We start from the raw sequence: 18322 nt of genomic DNA on the forward strand, positions 1-18322 counted from the left end.
TGAAGACAATCAGACTTAGCCCTGATCTACACTACAGGGTTATGATGAAATTGGCCACGTTAGGTCAATTTTAAAATGAATGCGTCTACACAAGCAACCTCGTTCCGTCGACCTAAAGGGCTCTTAACATCAACTTCTGTACTCCTCCCCGGCAAGGAGAGTAGTGCTAAAATCAACCTTGCTGGGTCAAATTTGGGGTAGTGGAGGCACAATTTGATGGTATTGGCCTCCAGGAGCTATCCCAGAGTGCTCCAATGTGACCGCTCTGGACAGCACTTTCAACTCCGATGCACTAGCCAGGTACACAAGAAAAGCCCCGGGAAATTTTGAACTTCATTTCCTGTTTGGTCAGTGTGGCGAGCTCAGCAGCACAGGTGACCATGCAGTCCCCCAAGAGTCACAAACAAGCTCTAACATGGAGCGAATGGGAGACACTGGATTTGATTGCTGTATGGGGAGAAGAATCTGTGCAGACAGAACTCGGATCAAAAAGAAGAAATGCTAATATATATGCCAAAATCGCACAGAGCACGGTAGAGAGAGAGGCTACAACAGGGACACACAGCAGTGCCGCGTGAAAGTCAAGGAGCTCATGCAAACCTACCAAAAGACAAAGCAGGCATACATGCTGCTTCTCTGATCAGCTCCATGGCATTCTAGGAGGGGACCCTACCACTACCCACCACTGTCCGTGGACACCTGCAAGGGGGGAGTCTCATGCAACACGGAGGAGGATTTTGTGCATGAGGAAGAGAAGCAGGAGGAGAATGCTCAGCAGGCAAGCGATGAATCCGTTCTCCCAAGCAGCCAGGACCTTTACATCACCCTGGAGCCAATACCCTCCCAAGGCGGGATCCCCGACCCTGAAAGCGGAGAAGGCACCTCTGGTGAGTACACATTTGTAACTACAGTACAGGGTTTAAAAGCAATAGTGTTTAATGTTTGATTTGCCCTGAAGACTTGGGATGCATTCATGGCCAGTACAGCTACTGGAAAAGTTTGTTAACATATCTGGGGATGGAGCGGGAATCCTCCAGGGACATCTCCATGAAGCTCTCCTGGAGGTACTCTGAAAGCCTTTGCAGAAGGTTTCTGGGGAGGGCTGCCTTATAGATTCATAGATACTAAGGTCAGAAGGGACCATTCTGATCATCTAGTCCGACCTCCGGCACAACACAGGCCACAGAATCTCACCCACCCACTCCTACGAAAAACCTCACCTATGTCTGAGCTATTGAAGTCCTCAAATCGTGGTTTAAAGACTTCAAGGAGCAGAGAATCATCCCTCAGGTGACCTGTGCCCCATGCTACAGAGGAAGGTGAAAAACCTCCAGGGCCTCTCCAATCTGCCCTGGAGGAAAATTCCTTCCCGACCCCAAATATGGCAATCAGCTAAACCCTGAGCATATGGGCAAGATTCACCAGCCAGATACTACAGAAAATTCTTTCCTAGGTAACTCAGATCCTATCCATCTAATATCCCATCTCAGGGGATTAGGCCTATTTACCCATAATATTTAAAGATCAATTAATTACCAAAATCACATTATCCCATCATACCATCTCCTCCATAAATTTATCAAGTAGAATTTTAAAGCCAGATAGATCTTTTGCCCCCACTGCTGCCGTTGGAAGGCTATTCCAAAACTTCACTCCTCTGATGGTTAGAAACCTTCGTCTAATTTCAAGTCTAAACTTCCTGGAGGCCAGTTTATACCCATTTGTTCTTGTGTCCACCTTGGTGCTGAGCTTAAATAATTCCTCTCCCTCTCCTGTATTTATTCCTCTGATCTATTTATAGAGAGCAATCCTATCTCCCCTCAACCTTCTTTTAGTTAGGCTAAACAAGCCAAACTCCTTAAGTCTCCTTTCATAAGACAAGTTTTCCATTCCTCGGATCATCCTAGTAGCCCTTCTCTGTACCTGCTCCAGTTTGAATTCATCCTTTTTAAACATGGGAGACCAGAACTGCACACAGTATTCTAGGTGAGGTCTCACCAGTGCCTTGTATAATGGTACTAAAACCTCCTTATCCCTATTGGAAATACCTCTCCTGATGCATCCCAAAACTGCATTCGCTTTTTTCACGGCCATATCACATTGGCAGCTCATAGTCATCCTATGATCAACCAATACTCCAAGGTCCTTCTCCTCTTCCGTTACTTCTAATTGATGCGTCCCCAACTTATAACTAAAATTCTTGTTATTAATCCCTAAATGCATAACCTTACACTTCTCACTATTAAATTTCATCCTATTACTATTACTCCAGTTTACAAGATCATCCAGATCCTCCTGTATAATATCCCGATCCTTCTCTGAATTGGCAATACCTCCCAGCTTTGTATCATCTGCAAACTTTATGAGCACACTCCCACTTTTTGTGCCGAGGTCAGTAATAAAATGATTAAATAAGACTGGTCCCAAAACTGATCCCTGAGGAACTCCACTGGTAACCTCCCTCCAGCCTGACAGTTTCCCTTTCAGTAGGACCCGTTGCAGTCTCCCCTTTAACCTATTCCTTATCCACCTTTTGATGTTGATATTGATCCCCATCTTTTCCAAATTAACCAATAATTCTCCATATGGCACGGTATCAAACGCCTTACTGAAATCTAGGTAAATTAGATTCACTGCATTTCCTTTATCTAAAAAATCTGTTACTTTTTCAAAGAAGGAGATCAGGTTGGTTTGGCACGATCTACCTTTTGTAAAACCATGTTGTATTTTGTCCCATTTACCATTGACTTCAATGTCCTTAACTAATTTCTCCTTCAAAATTTTTTCCAGGACCTTGCATACTACAGATGTCAAACTAATTGGCCTGTAGTTACCTGGATCACTTTTTTTTTTCCTTTCTTAAAAATAGGAACTATATTAGCAATTCTCCAATCATTCAGTACAACTCCTGAGTTTACAGATTCATTAAAAATTTTTGCTAATGGGCTTGCAATTTCAGGTGCCAATTCCTTTAATATTCTTGGATGAAGGTTATCTTATTTCGTCCTCCCCGGTAGGCCAGTAGCAAGTAGTCTGAAATCATTGCAGCACAAAGCATGGCAGCAAATGGCTCTGGGTTTTGGTTGCATTCAAACAACATTTGGTCTTTATCTTTCTGTGTTAGCCTCAGGAGAGTGATATCATTCATGGTCACCTGGTTGAAATGGGGGAATTTTTGTAAGGGAACAGTAAATGGACCCTGTTCATGTTGGGCTAAAAGGAATCATCTCAAATAGCCAAGTGGAGGGGTGGGGGGAGGTGTGTGCTGCACATCCACCCGAAAACAGCAGTCCCTCCTTTTAAATGGCAAACCCAACCGGCAGTGCTTGCTATGGGAAAGGAGGGCGCTGCAGGTTGAAAACATTCCCACATGTTATGAAGGCGTTAGAGGCCAAACTCATGTACCCTTTGGCTTACCATGTCTGCTTGGAAACCGAATTCTGTTGCCCAGCCGTGTGTGATGTGTCACCATACTGGCAGGCGCTCAATATAAAAGGCAAATGCAACCTTGTACCCCACATGTGCTGTCTCCTGTGAATTGCTTGATTCACTGTGAAAGAGTCTCCCTTTTGTTTTCAGAAATGTATCATCTTAAATTTTACTCTTGCTTTTTATCCCCCTGCAGGTGCAAATGTTTCTATGTTCCCCCATCATCTCCATCCCTGAGGTTATCGCAGATTAGAAGGCGAAAAAAATGCACTTGCGATGACATGTTTTCCGAGCTCATGCAGTCCTTCTGCACTGATAGGGCACAGCTGAATGCATGAAGGCATTCAGTAGCAGAGTCCAGGAAAGCATTAAGTAAGTGTGATGAGAGGAGGCAATGCTGAGGCTAATAGGGGAGCAAACGGACATGCTCAGGCATCTGGTGGAGCTGCAGGAAAGCCAACAAGAGCACAGACCACTGCTGCATCCACTGTACAACCGCCTGCCCTCCTCCCCAAGTTCCATATCCTCCTCATCCAGATGCCCAAGAACCCGCTGGAGGAGGCTCCAGGCACCCTGCCACTCCACTCCAGAGGATGGCCCAAGCAACAGAAGGCTGTCATTCAAACAGTTTTGATTTGTAGTGTGGCTACAATAAGCAATGTGCCCTTGTCCTTCCCTCCTCCCCCACCCTACCTGGGCTACCTTATCAGTTATCTCCCTTTTTTTAATTAATAAAGAAAGAATGCATGGTTTCAAAACAACAGTGACTTTATTTCCTTTGCCAGTTGTGATCGAAGGGGGGACAGTGGTTGGCTTACAGGGAATTAAAATCAACAAAGGGGGCAGGTTTGCATCAAGGAGAAACACACACAACTGTCACACCATAGCCTGGCCAGTCATGAAACTGGTTTTCAAAGCCTCTCTGATGCGCAGCACGCCTAGCTGTGCTCTTCTAATCGACCTGGTGTCTGGCTGTTCAAAATTGGCAGCGAAGCGATTTGCCCCAACCTCCCACCCCGCCATAAATGTCTCCCCCTTACTCTCACAGATATTATGAAGCACACAGCAAGCAGTAATAACAATGGGAATATTGATTGGGCTGAGGTTTAACCTAGTCAGCAAACAGCGCCAGCGAACTTTTAAACATCCAAAGGCACATTCTGTCACCATTCTGCACTTACTCAGCCTATAGTTGAACTGCTCCTTACTACTGTCTAGGCTGCCTGTGTACAGCTTCATGAGCCATGAGAGCAAGGGGTAGGCTGGGTCTCCAAGGATAACTATTGGCATTTCAACATTCCCCAACAGTAATTTTCTGGTCTGGGAAGTAAGTCCCTTCTTGCAGCTGCTCAAAAAGTCCTGAGTTCCTAAAGATGCAAGCATCATGCACCTTTCCCAACCATCCCACGTTGATGTTGGTGAAACGTCCCTTGTGATCCACCAGTGCTTGCAGCACCATTTAGAAGTACCCCTTGCGGTTTATGTACTGGTTGGCAAGGTAGTCCAGTGCCAAGATAGGGATATGCGTTCCGTCTATCGCCCCACCACAGTTAGGGAAACCCATTGCAGCAAAGCCATCCACTATGACCTGCACATTTCTCAGAGTCACTATCTTGATAGCAGAACATCAGTGATTGCATTGGCTACTTGAATCATAGCAGTCCCCACAGTAGATTTGCCTACTCCCGATTGATTCCCGACTGACCAGTAGCAGTCAGGCACTGCAAGGTTCCACAAGGCTATTGCTACTCGCTTGTCAACTGTCAGGGCAGCTCTCATCTTGGTATTCCTGCACTTCAGGGTGGGGGAAAGCAACTCACAGAGTTCCAGGAAAGTGGCCTTACGCATGCGAAAGTTTCGCAGCCACTGGGAATCATCCCATATATGCAAGACTATGTGGTCCCACCAGTCTGTGCTTGTTTGCCGGGCCCAGAATCGGCGTTCCACTGTATCAACCAGCCCCACTGCCACCACGATGTCCCAATTGCCACATCCCATGCTATCAGGAACGTCTGTGTCCATGTTCTCCTCACAATCGTCCTAGTGTTGCCGTCTTTTAGCCAGGTTCTGCACATACTGCAGTATAATGCATGAGGTTTTTACAATGCTCACAACAGCAGCGGTGAGCTGAGCGGGCTCCATGTTGACATGCTATGGCGTCTGCATGGGTAACCCAGGAAAAAAGGCGCGAAATGATTGTCTGCAGTTGCTTTCATGGAGGAAAGGGAGACTGATGACATGTACCTAAAACCACCCGCGACAACGTTTTTGCCCTATCAGGCATTGGGAGCTTAACCCAGAATTCCAATGGACAGCGGAGACTGTGGGAACTGTGGGATAGCTTCCCAAAGTGCACCAATCCATGAGTTGATGCTAGCCATGGTAGAGAAAGCGCACTCTGCTGACTTAATGCACTTAGTGGGGACATACACAATTGACTGTATAAAATCGATTTCTAAAATCAACTTCTATAAAATCGACCTAATTTTGTAGTGTAGACATACCCTTACTCATGAGCTTGAAGTTAAGCACATACATCTTTGTATAGAATCTGGCCATGGTTAGTAGATGTAATATCTCTGTAATTGCATTTTGGCCCTTTGTTGTAAACTGAGTTGTTGAAAGGTCTGAAGTAAATCCTGCAATGTTGTTTGACAATTACTGTCGCTACTGTATGTGTAACTGGTGAATGGCATAACAGTAAAACTAGATTTAAGAATCAAGGGCCGCGTTTTTATATCACTATACAAATAACAGAAGACTAAATTTAACAATAGTGCTACGTTAGTAGTAATCCTATAACAATTCTATAAATTCTGATGTATTCTTATACAGCCTCGCTCGGATTTTCCATTATTAAACTAGTCTGCAAAGTGAAAAAATGTGGCTATATCATCTTGCATTCCGTTGTAACATAGTAAACATTAATTGTATATTCTACTTTGATGGGATGTTATGTGTTTCAAAATATTTAATTCTTTTCTAGTAACAGAGAGTAGTAAAAACAAGGGCCAAATTTTGGCCCAGTTATTAAGTGGATTCAGAGTTGACGCACACAAATGCTACAAAAGCAATATTAATATGCATCCATATTCTGGCCAGCATGGCCCTGTACACAGCACACACAGTCAAACCCTATAGATTGTGCTCCTCACTGGAATAATCTGTGCAGGGTGGTGTATAGTTGCCACTGTTACAACAAAGAGCATACAAGCATGAATATGTCACTACACCACTGGTGTGTGCTTATGAGAAGGAGACAGCCAGGATATAGCCCATGATTTGAATCTGGTGTCTTGGATGTTTACTAGTGCATTCAGTAGCAGGTTACTTGCAGAGAAACACACACGTTTGCCCAAATCTGCTCAGGATTCTGGAATTTTTGCTCAGAAACTTACAACCATTAGCATCATTATGTTATCACAGACATCCTTTACCAGACTCATGATACTTCTCCTTACAGAGGCTGCTGTTATTTATAAAACAAAAAACCTAAACAAAATACTTCAAATTTTGCTAAATTGAATTTTGTAGCTGCTTACTCCTCAAAGTGGCCTGAGCTCATTTATGAGCTTCTCTTTATTTCAAACACTAAACCTTAAAACGAGGCGATGAACCTGGATAGTATTTGCTGTTCATAATCTTTTTATTTTTACTTCCTAAATATAAGGAGAATGAACATGGTCAGTGTTTTAAAAAGGGGAACTGAAGCCTACTTTTCAGAGTAGCAGCCATGTTAGTCTGTATTCGCAAAAAGAAAAGGAGTATTTGCGGCACCTTAGAGACTAACAAATTTATTTGAGCATAAGCTTTCGTGAGCTACAGCTCACTTCATCGAATGTACTTGTTTTTCATGCACTGCCACTCACTCCTTGAATGAATATGGGCCAGTCACTTAACCTCTCTGCACAAATAATACTTGCCTGTCTGACAAGTATGGTAAAGATGAACATTAGTAAAGCACTCTGGGACCCTTGAGTTATGGGCACTTAGGAACTTCAAATGCAAAGTATTATTGTAGTTATTAATCTTAGTAATTACAATGTAAACACTCTCAGAGCAATTGGCCGGCCTCCAACTGCCACTCCCCAATCTCAGATTCTGAGGCTGCTGCTAAGAATACCTGGTCAGCCTTCAACTAGTATCCCCCATTACTACCAGGTCTTGTGGTTGGATATTTTTGTTCTTTGTTCTAGAAATGCCTCATCCTCCGGATTTGGTGGCCTATAGTAGACTCCAGCCACAACGTTACCCCTTTCCCTCCCACTTTAATCTTCACCCACAGACTTTCAACTGCTCTGCTTCTGACTTCCTTCTGGACTGCAGAACAACTATATACATTGATGTACAATGCAACACCTCCTCCCTTTTTTCCCTGCCTGTGCTTCCTGAATAAGCTATTCCCCTTTATACCAATATTCCTGTCATAAGATTTATCCCACAGAGTCTCTGTGATGCCAATTAAGTCATAATTTAGATTGCATACTAAGACATTCAGTTTTTCCTGTTTATATCCCATATTTGTTTATAAGCAACTAAGATGTTGAGCAGATTACCCCATTGTATTCCCTCTTGTTGCTCCTATGAACCTATTGTAATTTTCCATTCTCACCCTCCCTCCTCGTGCACACTCCCACAAACTTCCAGCCCTGTGTCAAGGTCACTTTTTTTATTTACCTGTGAGCTTTTGTCATCTGTCCCCTTTGAACCTAGTTTAAAGCCCTAGTCATTAGGTTGGCAAGTTGGTTCGTGAAGGTACTCTTCCTTGTTGCTCAGGTGGACTCCAGCAGTCTTCCTTCCCAGAACAGCATCCCATGGTCAAGGAAGTCCAAGCCTCCTGCCAGTGCCATCTGTGCAGTTATGCGTTCCTTTCCAGGATGTGCATATCCCTTTCTGGGCCCTTATTCTCAACCAGCAGGATTGACAAGAACATTACCTGTGCCCCAAACTCCTTTACTCTCACTCCCAGAGCCTTGTAGTCACTGATGATCTGCCCAGGGTCCTACCTCGCAGTATCATTAGAGTCCACATGGATTAGCAGATGGATGATCCTCAGCAACCTTTCCATAATGTCTTGCATGTGGCCTTTGGGTAGGCAACACACTTCCTGGGATGCCAGATCAGGTTGGCAGTTGGACTCTTCCATCCCCCTCAGAAAAGGAGTCCCTGACCACCACCATCCTTTGTCTCTCCCTCTTGGGAGTAATAGCTTTGAGCTTTCCAGTCTTGAAGACAGATGGTTCCCCCTCATCGGCCATTGGGATCTGGTCCTCCTTTCCAGCTGCCAGTATTGCATACCAGTTCTTGGTTCAGAAGGGCCTGGGTGAGGATGGAGCAGTGTCTGCTGCCCGGTGTGTCAGCAGTCACTCTCCTCCTCACAGAGCAGCAAGTACTTCCTGCCTTCCTTCCCTGATACCCCTGTAGTCATCTATAGTCGGCTACCTTCCTCCATCTGCATTCTGTCAATGAAGTGCTCGTGTTCCCAGATATTATGCAGGTGAACCACTTCAGCCCAGGAGAACAACAAAGCCAATACTACAGTTGTTTTCCAACTGCCACATAGATCTCTGTGACAAAGAATGCGTTTTGCAGACTGTAGGACAGGCCAGAGAAATCTGGCTAAAGGACTATATTCTGTTTCCTTCCCATTCCCCAGCACCCATCAGCTCAGGGAAATGGAAGATTGATGAAGAAAATGTTGAATCTGGTTAAACTGAGCGTGTCTTGTGTTGGCAAGAGATGTTTAGAAGACTACAAGTGGCTGAGAAACTTCTAAATAATGGCCGACCCATTTGGACTAGGCCAGCGTGCATCACGAAGCTCATTCAGCAATGCTTAGCTCAGAAAGGGAGATAATTAAAACACTGAGTTTATCACATTTCTTGTTCTAGTAGCTAGTTACATTTGCACAGTTATTTCTATGATCAACAAATTTGTTCATATACTCTCATTAAAAAAAGTTCCTTGCTCCAGACCTCCCTGCGCACTGTAGGAAATGTATCTGTTCTGCTGTGTGTGCATGATTACAGTAGCACTTACTGGTTAATATCAGTTTTGGCTTATTTGCGGTCAAATCCTGGTGCCTGCTCTGTGACATGCTGGAGGTGCAGAATCATCCTGTGAGGCTTCTCTGGCCCATTCTACCTACACCATATTCAGCAGTATTTGGATTTGCAACTAGATACCATGGTTATGGGTTCCTGATACATTCTTGTAATAACAATAGTCCTGATATTTAGAGAACTTCAGTTAATGTTTGTAAGCCCAATTTCATACCTTCATAACTCTTTCAATCAATCAGAGTTGAGCCAGTGTATATGTGAAGGGGCCTCTTGTGGTTTCTCAGTAAGTAGTATGGCTTTTCTGGCAGACAGCCATAAGCAATTTAGTAGGCACATGTTGTGGAGGTGGATGTGGGGGTGGGGGGGAGGGATGATCCAGAAAGCTGTAATAAGAGGTTGAGTGAAATCAGTATTTTTATGCATAGCACAAGGAAAATCCACATTATAGATCTCACAGAGCCCATTTGGCCACACAAATGCAACAGTCAGCATGATCAATAAGGTTAACTCTGAAACATGCTGATGGCATGATTATCCTCTCAGTTAAACCAGTTTTACACTCGTGTAACTCCTCAATTCAACTACTCCCAGTTTATCCAGTAAGAGAGAAGAATCAGGCACAAGATGTACAATTACCCAGTGCACAATCCAGTGTTATATATCTCTCAATCAGTTCTATAGACATTTGGTATAATTTAATATGGCTCCTAGTTGTCCACAGAAATAATAATATTCAAATTTCAAATTTCTAGCCTAAATGTAAAGTTGAGGCTTTATCACATAACCTTTCCCCAATAGCCATACAGCTGTAAATAGGTACTAGCCTAAAATGTCTGTCTCCAGTAAGGCTAATCTCCCTTTCCATTTCTGACAGGGGTCAGGTAACCAATGTAAATTACCACCATAAACTAAATTCCACCCCTCTTGTAGAACAAAGTGCTTTATCTGCCTGTCAAGAAACCAGGAGCTACAAAGCAGATTGTAATGTTTCATCAGTTCAGCATGAGTGGCATACCCTGTTCCTACTAATAAAACGTTGGAGATGCTTGACTTCATTTTGCCTCAAGATAGAAGACGGTTCTCTTTCTGTAGACGGTTTAAGGTGACCAGAAGGCAAAGGGGAAAATCTAGTAGGACCAGTATCTTCCTGTATATTCCATTCAAGAATCTGATTAGTGTGTGCTTTTTGATACCAATAGAGATTGATAAGCTAGACAACTCTAAAAATAATGTGACTTCCTTCCCCATGTTATGAGTTCTTTTGATTTGATTACAAAGAAAAATTGATATCAAATTCACATCTATGATAACCATATTGCAATGTCAAACAATCAGTGCATTTCAATAGAGATCACACTGCAGTGAAAAATTTAAAAGTAATGTCAGTGCCAGAGCTGGATGGAAAATGGTTTTCCCATCCTCTGAAAATTTTTGAGATTTCAAAACAAATTTTCCCATCCCAAATGGGAATGAGAAGTTGAAATCTTCAGAAGTTTTGTGCATCAAAAATGTGTGTGTTGGAGGGAGGGAGAGATTAACTTCTGGCCAATTGTTTTGAAAAATTCACTTCAGGTCAAATTTGTTTCAATAATTTTGAAATGTTTCATTTTTGACCATTTAAAAATGTTTTTACTATAACTGGATTAAGGTTCTAAACTAAAAGTCTTTTTGAACTGGGAAACCAGAATTTCCTTTTAGAAAATGTCAAAATGAAATATTTCAGAAATTTTTATTTAACTTTGTTTTATTCAACATTCTGTCAAGAAATTTGTTGAAACTGACCCTTTTATTGCAAAAAAGTTTCTTTTGTGATAACTGGCATTTTCAGATAAAAAAAAGTTTCATAGAAAAATTCCCAACAAGCTCTAGTCAGTGCAAGTCTGTGGAGACCACAGTAATTTACACTAAAGTTTTTTAACTGATCTATTAAAGGTTATTAAAAATAACATGTAAGTTCACAACTGAAACTTGAACCTAGTTTCTTAGGTCTGTAACAACACCCTTAATTGAGCCTCAAGGTTCCTAAACTCTGCAGCACATCGTGCCTAAAGAGGGACCAACAAACTGATTTAACAACTGAAATTTGTCCCCAGTTGAGCACGTGGATACACAGAATATTTTGCACATTCCTTGTTTTATATTAAAACTGGATTCAGTGTAAATCTTTTGAATTCCTTTACAGACTTGTTGGAAAGGGACAGATTATTTTAGCATGACTCCCTTATGCAATCAGGTGTTTAGCAGATTACGTATGTTATTCTGTTATAGGTACACTACAGTGATAGACAAAATGGCAAAGAGTGTATGACCTGTTTGACACTGTCTCCTGTGCAGATGACTTTCCATGGTATCGGAAGCTCCATTGAAGCCAGCCATGACCAGGTATAATACCCTCACCCCACACATATCTATTTAATAAGGCCAACTAAGATGTTAGTATTACTAAATCTCACATTTGCACAAATACTGCTTTATTTATGGCATGTTCTTGCCACCACTGTTTGCCTATATTGCCACAATAAAACCCTTAAAGTGACCCACGAAGGAGAGGAAATTGCATTTGTGCCCTCTTTTGCTTCTTCAAGATGTATAAAGAAAACCTGAATTTTGGGGTTTAAACTGATGTGTAAGGGGTCTGCTAAGTTGTTTTTTTATGTTAGTAACACCAGGTCTTATATACCCTGATTTTATAGATGACTGGAGAAATAGAGGAATGACAGCATCATAAGTGACAATAGACTGGCAGCTTTGCAGTTGAGAAAACCTCAAATTTGTTTGTTCATTTTTATTTATCTCAAGCTTCTGGCAGACACCTGGGACAAAATTTTTCTTTGTTAATCATTCCTTCTCCTTTGCCACTTCAGATGAGATCTGAAGAGACTTCCGTTCTAGTTCTTTAGTCCTCCAAAACAGTCCTCTATAAAAACATGGAAGACGACAAGACTTTGGTACTTCAGGTATTTCTATTGCAAAAAACAAGTTGAATAAAACTGTAAACCAAATATCGCACTTTTCAGACCCTAGGTATATAAGAAGAAAACAAAAAAGGGCACAAGCAATTTTTATTCGCTTTTGCAGGTCATCTTTAAATTGTACTAAATATGTCATACACTGTCAGCCTAAATGTAAGAGTCTTTCAGGGAGAAGAAGGAGACGTCTTCTTGGCAATGATCAGAATTAGTTATGGTTGGGAAAAGATTCAGACACTCTTAGCCATGTTTTAGGTTAAAAGAATTAAATGGAAATTTGTAGGGAGCTATCTGTTAACATAAACGAATCCTTTTAGTTATTTATGTGATAGCTTGAGGATTCTTCCTGTTCATAAAGTAGTGACTCACAACTATGTGGTACTTTACTGCAGTGGTAAACTATGGAAAATATCGTAGTGATTCAACAAACATATTTCCCTCAACCTCTCATTTCATCCAGCAGGTTGTTTATATTGTTCCAAACTCTCTCAGCTTATCTTTCAGTAAAAACCACTTTTTAACATAGTTATGTCTCAAATACAATATTTAGACCTATCAGTACTCTGTAAGGATTTGAGGTGGTCCCTCGCAATTTGGTAACAACTGCATTATGGGCTACCAGTCATTTCAACCTTGGCTTGGCATTTATTTAGGTGAAAGCATGGCTTGTAAACAGAAAATCACCTTCTAAATAGAAATCACTTTAAAAGTTATCTAAACAATTACATTTTTTTAAAAAGCTATGATGAAACAATGTTACTTAGATTGAAAAGTCAAACACTCAAAAGTTAGGAATTGCCAGATTTAATGTTGCTTATTCAACCTTAATTTGCTCCGCTTCTGTGTCCATTCAGCACACTAAATTAGACAGAGGTCCTGTGAAAAACAATAATATGTGGTCATATAATCAAAGATTATGTCGTAATGCATATGCAAAAAAGAGTAGAATTAAGGTTGCATGGGCAACCATAAATTTGGCTTTCCTTAACCTTGCTTGACTTTGCAACTTAAATAATGTTTTTACCATATTTTTAAATGTAATTTCCTAAGTGTTTTTAAAAGGAAATATTATGTACAGCTGTAAGAATGATCTGCTATCATGAAACATCAGCAGGGCTTGAACCCTGAATCTGCAGTACACTTGAGTACCCTCACTTGAACTACAGGACTACCTACACTAGTTAGCAGCAGGAAAAGGCTGTTATCCCAGAGGCGGGATGGCCCACTAGATCTATGGAATTGTTAGGAGAGCCTGGTTTTCTTTCTCTCTCTCTCTGTTCCTCCAGGTGTTGAGGGAACTCCTCCCTATGTGGTGCCCCAGAGTAGGGATGGGCTGCCTGTGATTGTTTGGGGGAACTGGAAGGGAAGCATTCCTAGCTGCCATCTGAAGTGGCAGAGGAGAATGACTCATTAGCAAATAAAACTTTTCTCCTAATTTTTTTTATCAGAAGCTTGAGTTAAATAATTTAACATAAAATGAACAACATTAGAGTTTTAAACAGTCTGACTAAAAATCTCTTTCCTCTCTGACCTGATAGGATTGTGTGATAAAGTTCCTGCTCTACCTTGGTGGGTCTTGCGCTTATTGGCGGATTTGCTTGTCTTGGAGCTTCACGGCAGCCCTCAGCTTGGCTGTTTTTCTGAACCCACAGTCCAGGTCGACTCCTCCTGTGTCTAACCAAGAGTTGGGAGGATTTGGGGGGAACCCGGTTCCGCCCTCTACTCCGGGTTCCAGCCCAGGGCCCTGTGGAATGCAGCTGTTTAGAGTGCCTCCTGGAACAGCTGTGCAACAGCTACAACTCCCTGGGCTACTTCCCCATGGCCTTCTCCCACCACCTTCTTTATCCTCACCACAGGACCTTCCTCTTGGTGTCTGATAATGCTTGTACACCTCAGTCCTCCAACAGTCCGCATTCTCACTCCTAGCGCCTCTTGCTCCCAGCTCCTCACACGCACACTAAACTGAAGTGAGCTCCTTTTTAAAACCCAGGTGCCCTGATTAGCCTTCCTTAATTGATTCTAGCAACTTCTTGATTGGCTGCAGGTGTTCTAATCAGCCTGTCTTAATTGTCTCCAGAAGGTTCCTGATTGTTCTGGAACCTTCCCTGTTACTTAAGTAGGGAAAAGGGACCTACTTAGCTTGGGGCTAATATATCTGCCTTCTATTACTCTCCTACAGCCATCTGGCCCGACCCTGTCACATATCCCTCCCCTCTGCTCAACACTACGGGGTTGGGCAACTTGGGACGTCAGGCAGTGTACTCGTGACAAGCCATCTGCATTGCCATGGTGGCTTCCAGCCCGGTGTGGTATGGTGAATTGGAAAGGTTGTAGGGACAGGAACCATCTGGTCACCCTTGTGTTCTCTTTATTTCGCTGCATCCACTGGAGGGGTGCATGGTCGGTCACAGGGTAAACCGTCGTCCCAGAAGATAACGTAGTGTTTCCATGGCCCATTTCACAGCTAGGCACTCTCTTTCAACCACGGCATACTTCTGCTCTCTCGGGAGGAGTGTCCTGCTGAGGTAGAGGATTGGGTGTTCTTCATCTCTGACCATCTGCTATAGGACAGCTCCCAATCATGCTTCAGATGCATCTGTTTGTAAAATGAATTCTTTGTTGAAGTCTGGGCTATAAGCACGGGGTTACTGCAGAGGGCTGTCTGTAGATCCATGAATGCTTTCTCTACAGCATTTGTCCACTTCACGATGTCTGGACCCCGGGCTTTTATCAGGTTTGTCATGGGACTCGCTCTGCTAGCAAAATGGGGAATAAATCTTCGGTAGTACCCCACCACACCCAGGAATGCCCGGACTTGCTTTTTCCAATTCGGCTAGGGCCAATTTTGGATAGCCTCTAGTTTGTTTAGTTGGGGTTTGACCATGCCCCTTCCTACAATGTAGCCAAGATATTTAGCCTCGGCTAGCCTTATAGCATACTTAGCTGGGTTGGCTGTGAGGCCAGCCTGTCTTAGCATGTCCAGAACCACTTCCATCTTTCCTAAGTGGGTTTCCCAGTCGGGGGTATGAATAATCACATCATCCCCCAGGTATGCCGCTGCATAACTGGTATGGGGCCGTAGGAGCTTGTCCATAAGATGCTGGAAGGTGGCAGGTGCCCCATGCAGTCCAAAAGGAAGAACAGTATATTGAAACAGACCCTCAGGTGTAGAGAATGCCGTCTTTTCTTTCACATCTTTGGCAAGGGGAGTCTGCCAGTATCCCTTTGTTAAATCAAGGGTGGTCAAAAATCGGACATTGTCCAGGCGGACAACTAACTCATCGATACGGGGTATGCATCGAATTTGGATATCTTATTCAGCCGTCGAAAGTCATTACAAAACCTAGTGTTGCCATCTGGTTTGGGCACCAACACAATCGGGCTTGACCACTGACTTTGGGACTCTTCGATGACTCCCAGCTCCATCATCCTTTTTACCTCTGCCTTGATCTCCTCCCTTTTTGCTGCTGGGACCTGATAGGGCCTTAAAGTTACCTTTGTCCCAGAGTCTGTGATAATGTGGTGATATGCTTCAGTGGTCCGGTGTGGTTTGGTTGAAAACACATCCTGGTATCGGTTGATCATCTCAGTTACCTCCTTCTTCTGGTTTGGTGTCAGATCAGTGGATATCCTGATCTGCTCCTGCATATTATTTCCCTGGATCGGGGTCTCTTGGGCCACTACACATGCCTCTTGTTGGTGCCAAGGCTTTAAGAGGTTAATGTGATAAATTTGTTCTTGTTTCTGGTGTCCTGGGTGCAGCACCTTGTAGGTTACATCCCCCATGTGTTCCACACCTCACAGGACCCCTGCCATTGGGCCAAAGCTTGCTTTCTGCCGTGGGTACCAACACCATCACCTGATCCCCTGGTTGGAACTGTCGGACTTTTGCCTGGCGATTGTAATGGGTTCACTGGGCCTCCTGCGCCTTTTCCAAACATTCCTGTACAATGGGGGTGACCCGGGCTATCTGTTCTCGCATCTGCAACACATGGTCAATTATATTTCTGCCCTAATTGGGTTCCTCTTCCCAGATTTCTTTTGCAATATCTAGTACGCCATGGGGGTGGCGTCCATATAATAATTCAAAGGGGGAAAATCCAGTTGAGGCCTGAGGTACCTCCCAGATTGCAAACATAAGGTAGGGTAGTAGGGTGTCCCAATCCTTCCTGTCTTGACTTACCACTTTCCTTATCATTGCCTTGAGGGTTCAATTAAACCTTTCTACCAGCCCATTGGCCTGCGGATGATAGACTGAAGTTCTCAGAGTATGTATATGGAGCAGCGTACAGAGGTCCTTCATAGCTTCGACATAAATGGGGTACCTTGGTCTGTTATTATCTCATTTGGTAGCCCCACTCAGGCAAAGATCCCCACCAACTCTTTAGCTACCATTTTAGAGGCCGTGTTCCACAGGGAAATGGCTTCTGAGTAGCAAGTAGCATAATCCAGAATGACAAGTATATATTGGTGGACCCCGGGCTGTCTTCTCCAGGGGTCCCACTAGATCCATGGCTATTCGCTCGAAGGGGACCTCTATGATGAGAAGGGGTACTAAAGGTGCCCTCAATTGGGGACAGGGACTGTGCAGCTGACACTCTGGGCAGGACACACAGTATCTCCACACTTCTTCATGTACCCCGGGCCAGGATCTTCTCTATCCCCAAATGCCCCCCCAAAAGATGACTATGGGCCAGATTTAATACAGCATTCTGGTGTTTTTGAGGTACTAGGATCTGCTGTACCTTCTGCCCCTATACTGGTGCAACCCCGTATAAGAGATTCTTCTTCATTATGAAGTAGGGTCCTGGTCCCTGGGTTTTCCCTTCCACGGGGACCCCATCTATTTTGGTCACCTCCTTCCTAATGTTGTCGTACCTTGGGTCTTCAGCCTGGTCCCGTCCAAAATTTCCTCTCCCGGGGCTAATCTACCCGAGATCTAGGGGGCCAGTCTCTGTTGCCTCTACTAGTTCAGAGGTGTTAGGGTGTGGGTCAGACTCGGGTGCTTCTCCCTCCTGGGTGACCTCCTTTTCAGCTGCTCAGGTCTGCCTACCTACGAGAGCGACCCTCTGGCTTTGGGCCAGTATTCAGGTTCCCAAGGCCTTAGCTGCCCTTCTTTCCCTTTTCGTCTTTCTATGCTGTCTGGGAGTGGAGAACAAATCTGGGGATATTTCAGAGAAGGTTGGGGGTTGACAGTCTACTGTAGATGCCTCACTACTTTCAGGGCTTCCCCCTTTCTCCAATTCCCCTACCGGGAGTAAGTCTCCAAACCCTGGGAAGTCCATCCCTATGAGCACTGGATATGGGAGTTTAGGGACTACACCAGCTGCTACCTCAGTAGTGTTCCCCTGAATCTCGATTTTTACTGGGATGGTGGGGTAATAACCAACTGTCCCATGGATGCATGTTATCCCCATATGCTTAGCCCACAGCAACTGACTACGCTTCACGAGCTTCCCCGAGACAAGCGTGATAGCACTCCCCAAATCAACCAGTGCTGTGGTCTCTACCCCATTTAGCTTCACTGGTCTCGTGTACATATGTGGGGTTAGTGAGACCCCCACAAGGTGGATTAGGGAGCATGAGTCTGCCCAGTTCCCCAGATTACACTGCATAGGCTCCTCGGCATTGGGACACCGTGCAGCTGTGTGTCCCCACTCCCCGCAGGCGTAACATCTGTATGGAGCCCTAGGCATTCCCCGGTCTCTTAGTTTGGGTAGTCTAACATCACAATCCTCTTCCCCCTCAGTGCTCTGACTCTTTGTGGCTTCTGGTGGGCCTTCGGACCCTCTCTTTTTCTACCTGGGTTCTCCTGGTGGCCCAGTCACCGGAGCTCTAGGGCTTGGTGCTACTAGTTTAACC

The 18322-nt window shown here is 43.9% G+C and overlaps 1 protein-coding gene across 1 annotated transcript in view; it reads left to right on the top strand.

The window, feature by feature from the left end:
- The window catches only part of STAU2 (staufen double-stranded RNA binding protein 2), a 233760-nt gene that overhangs the window by 120261 nt on the left and 95177 nt on the right, over nt 1-18322 (top strand). The window contains 1 exon segment of the mRNA XM_043507711.1: nt 11760-11873. Coding sequence (XP_043363646.1) covers nt 11760-11873 — 114 coding nt within the window.

The sequence above is a fragment of the Dermochelys coriacea genome, chromosome 2 (assembly GCF_009764565.3).
Source record: "Dermochelys coriacea isolate rDerCor1 chromosome 2, rDerCor1.pri.v4, whole genome shotgun sequence".
NCBI lineage: Eukaryota > Metazoa > Chordata > Testudines > Dermochelyidae > Dermochelys > Dermochelys coriacea.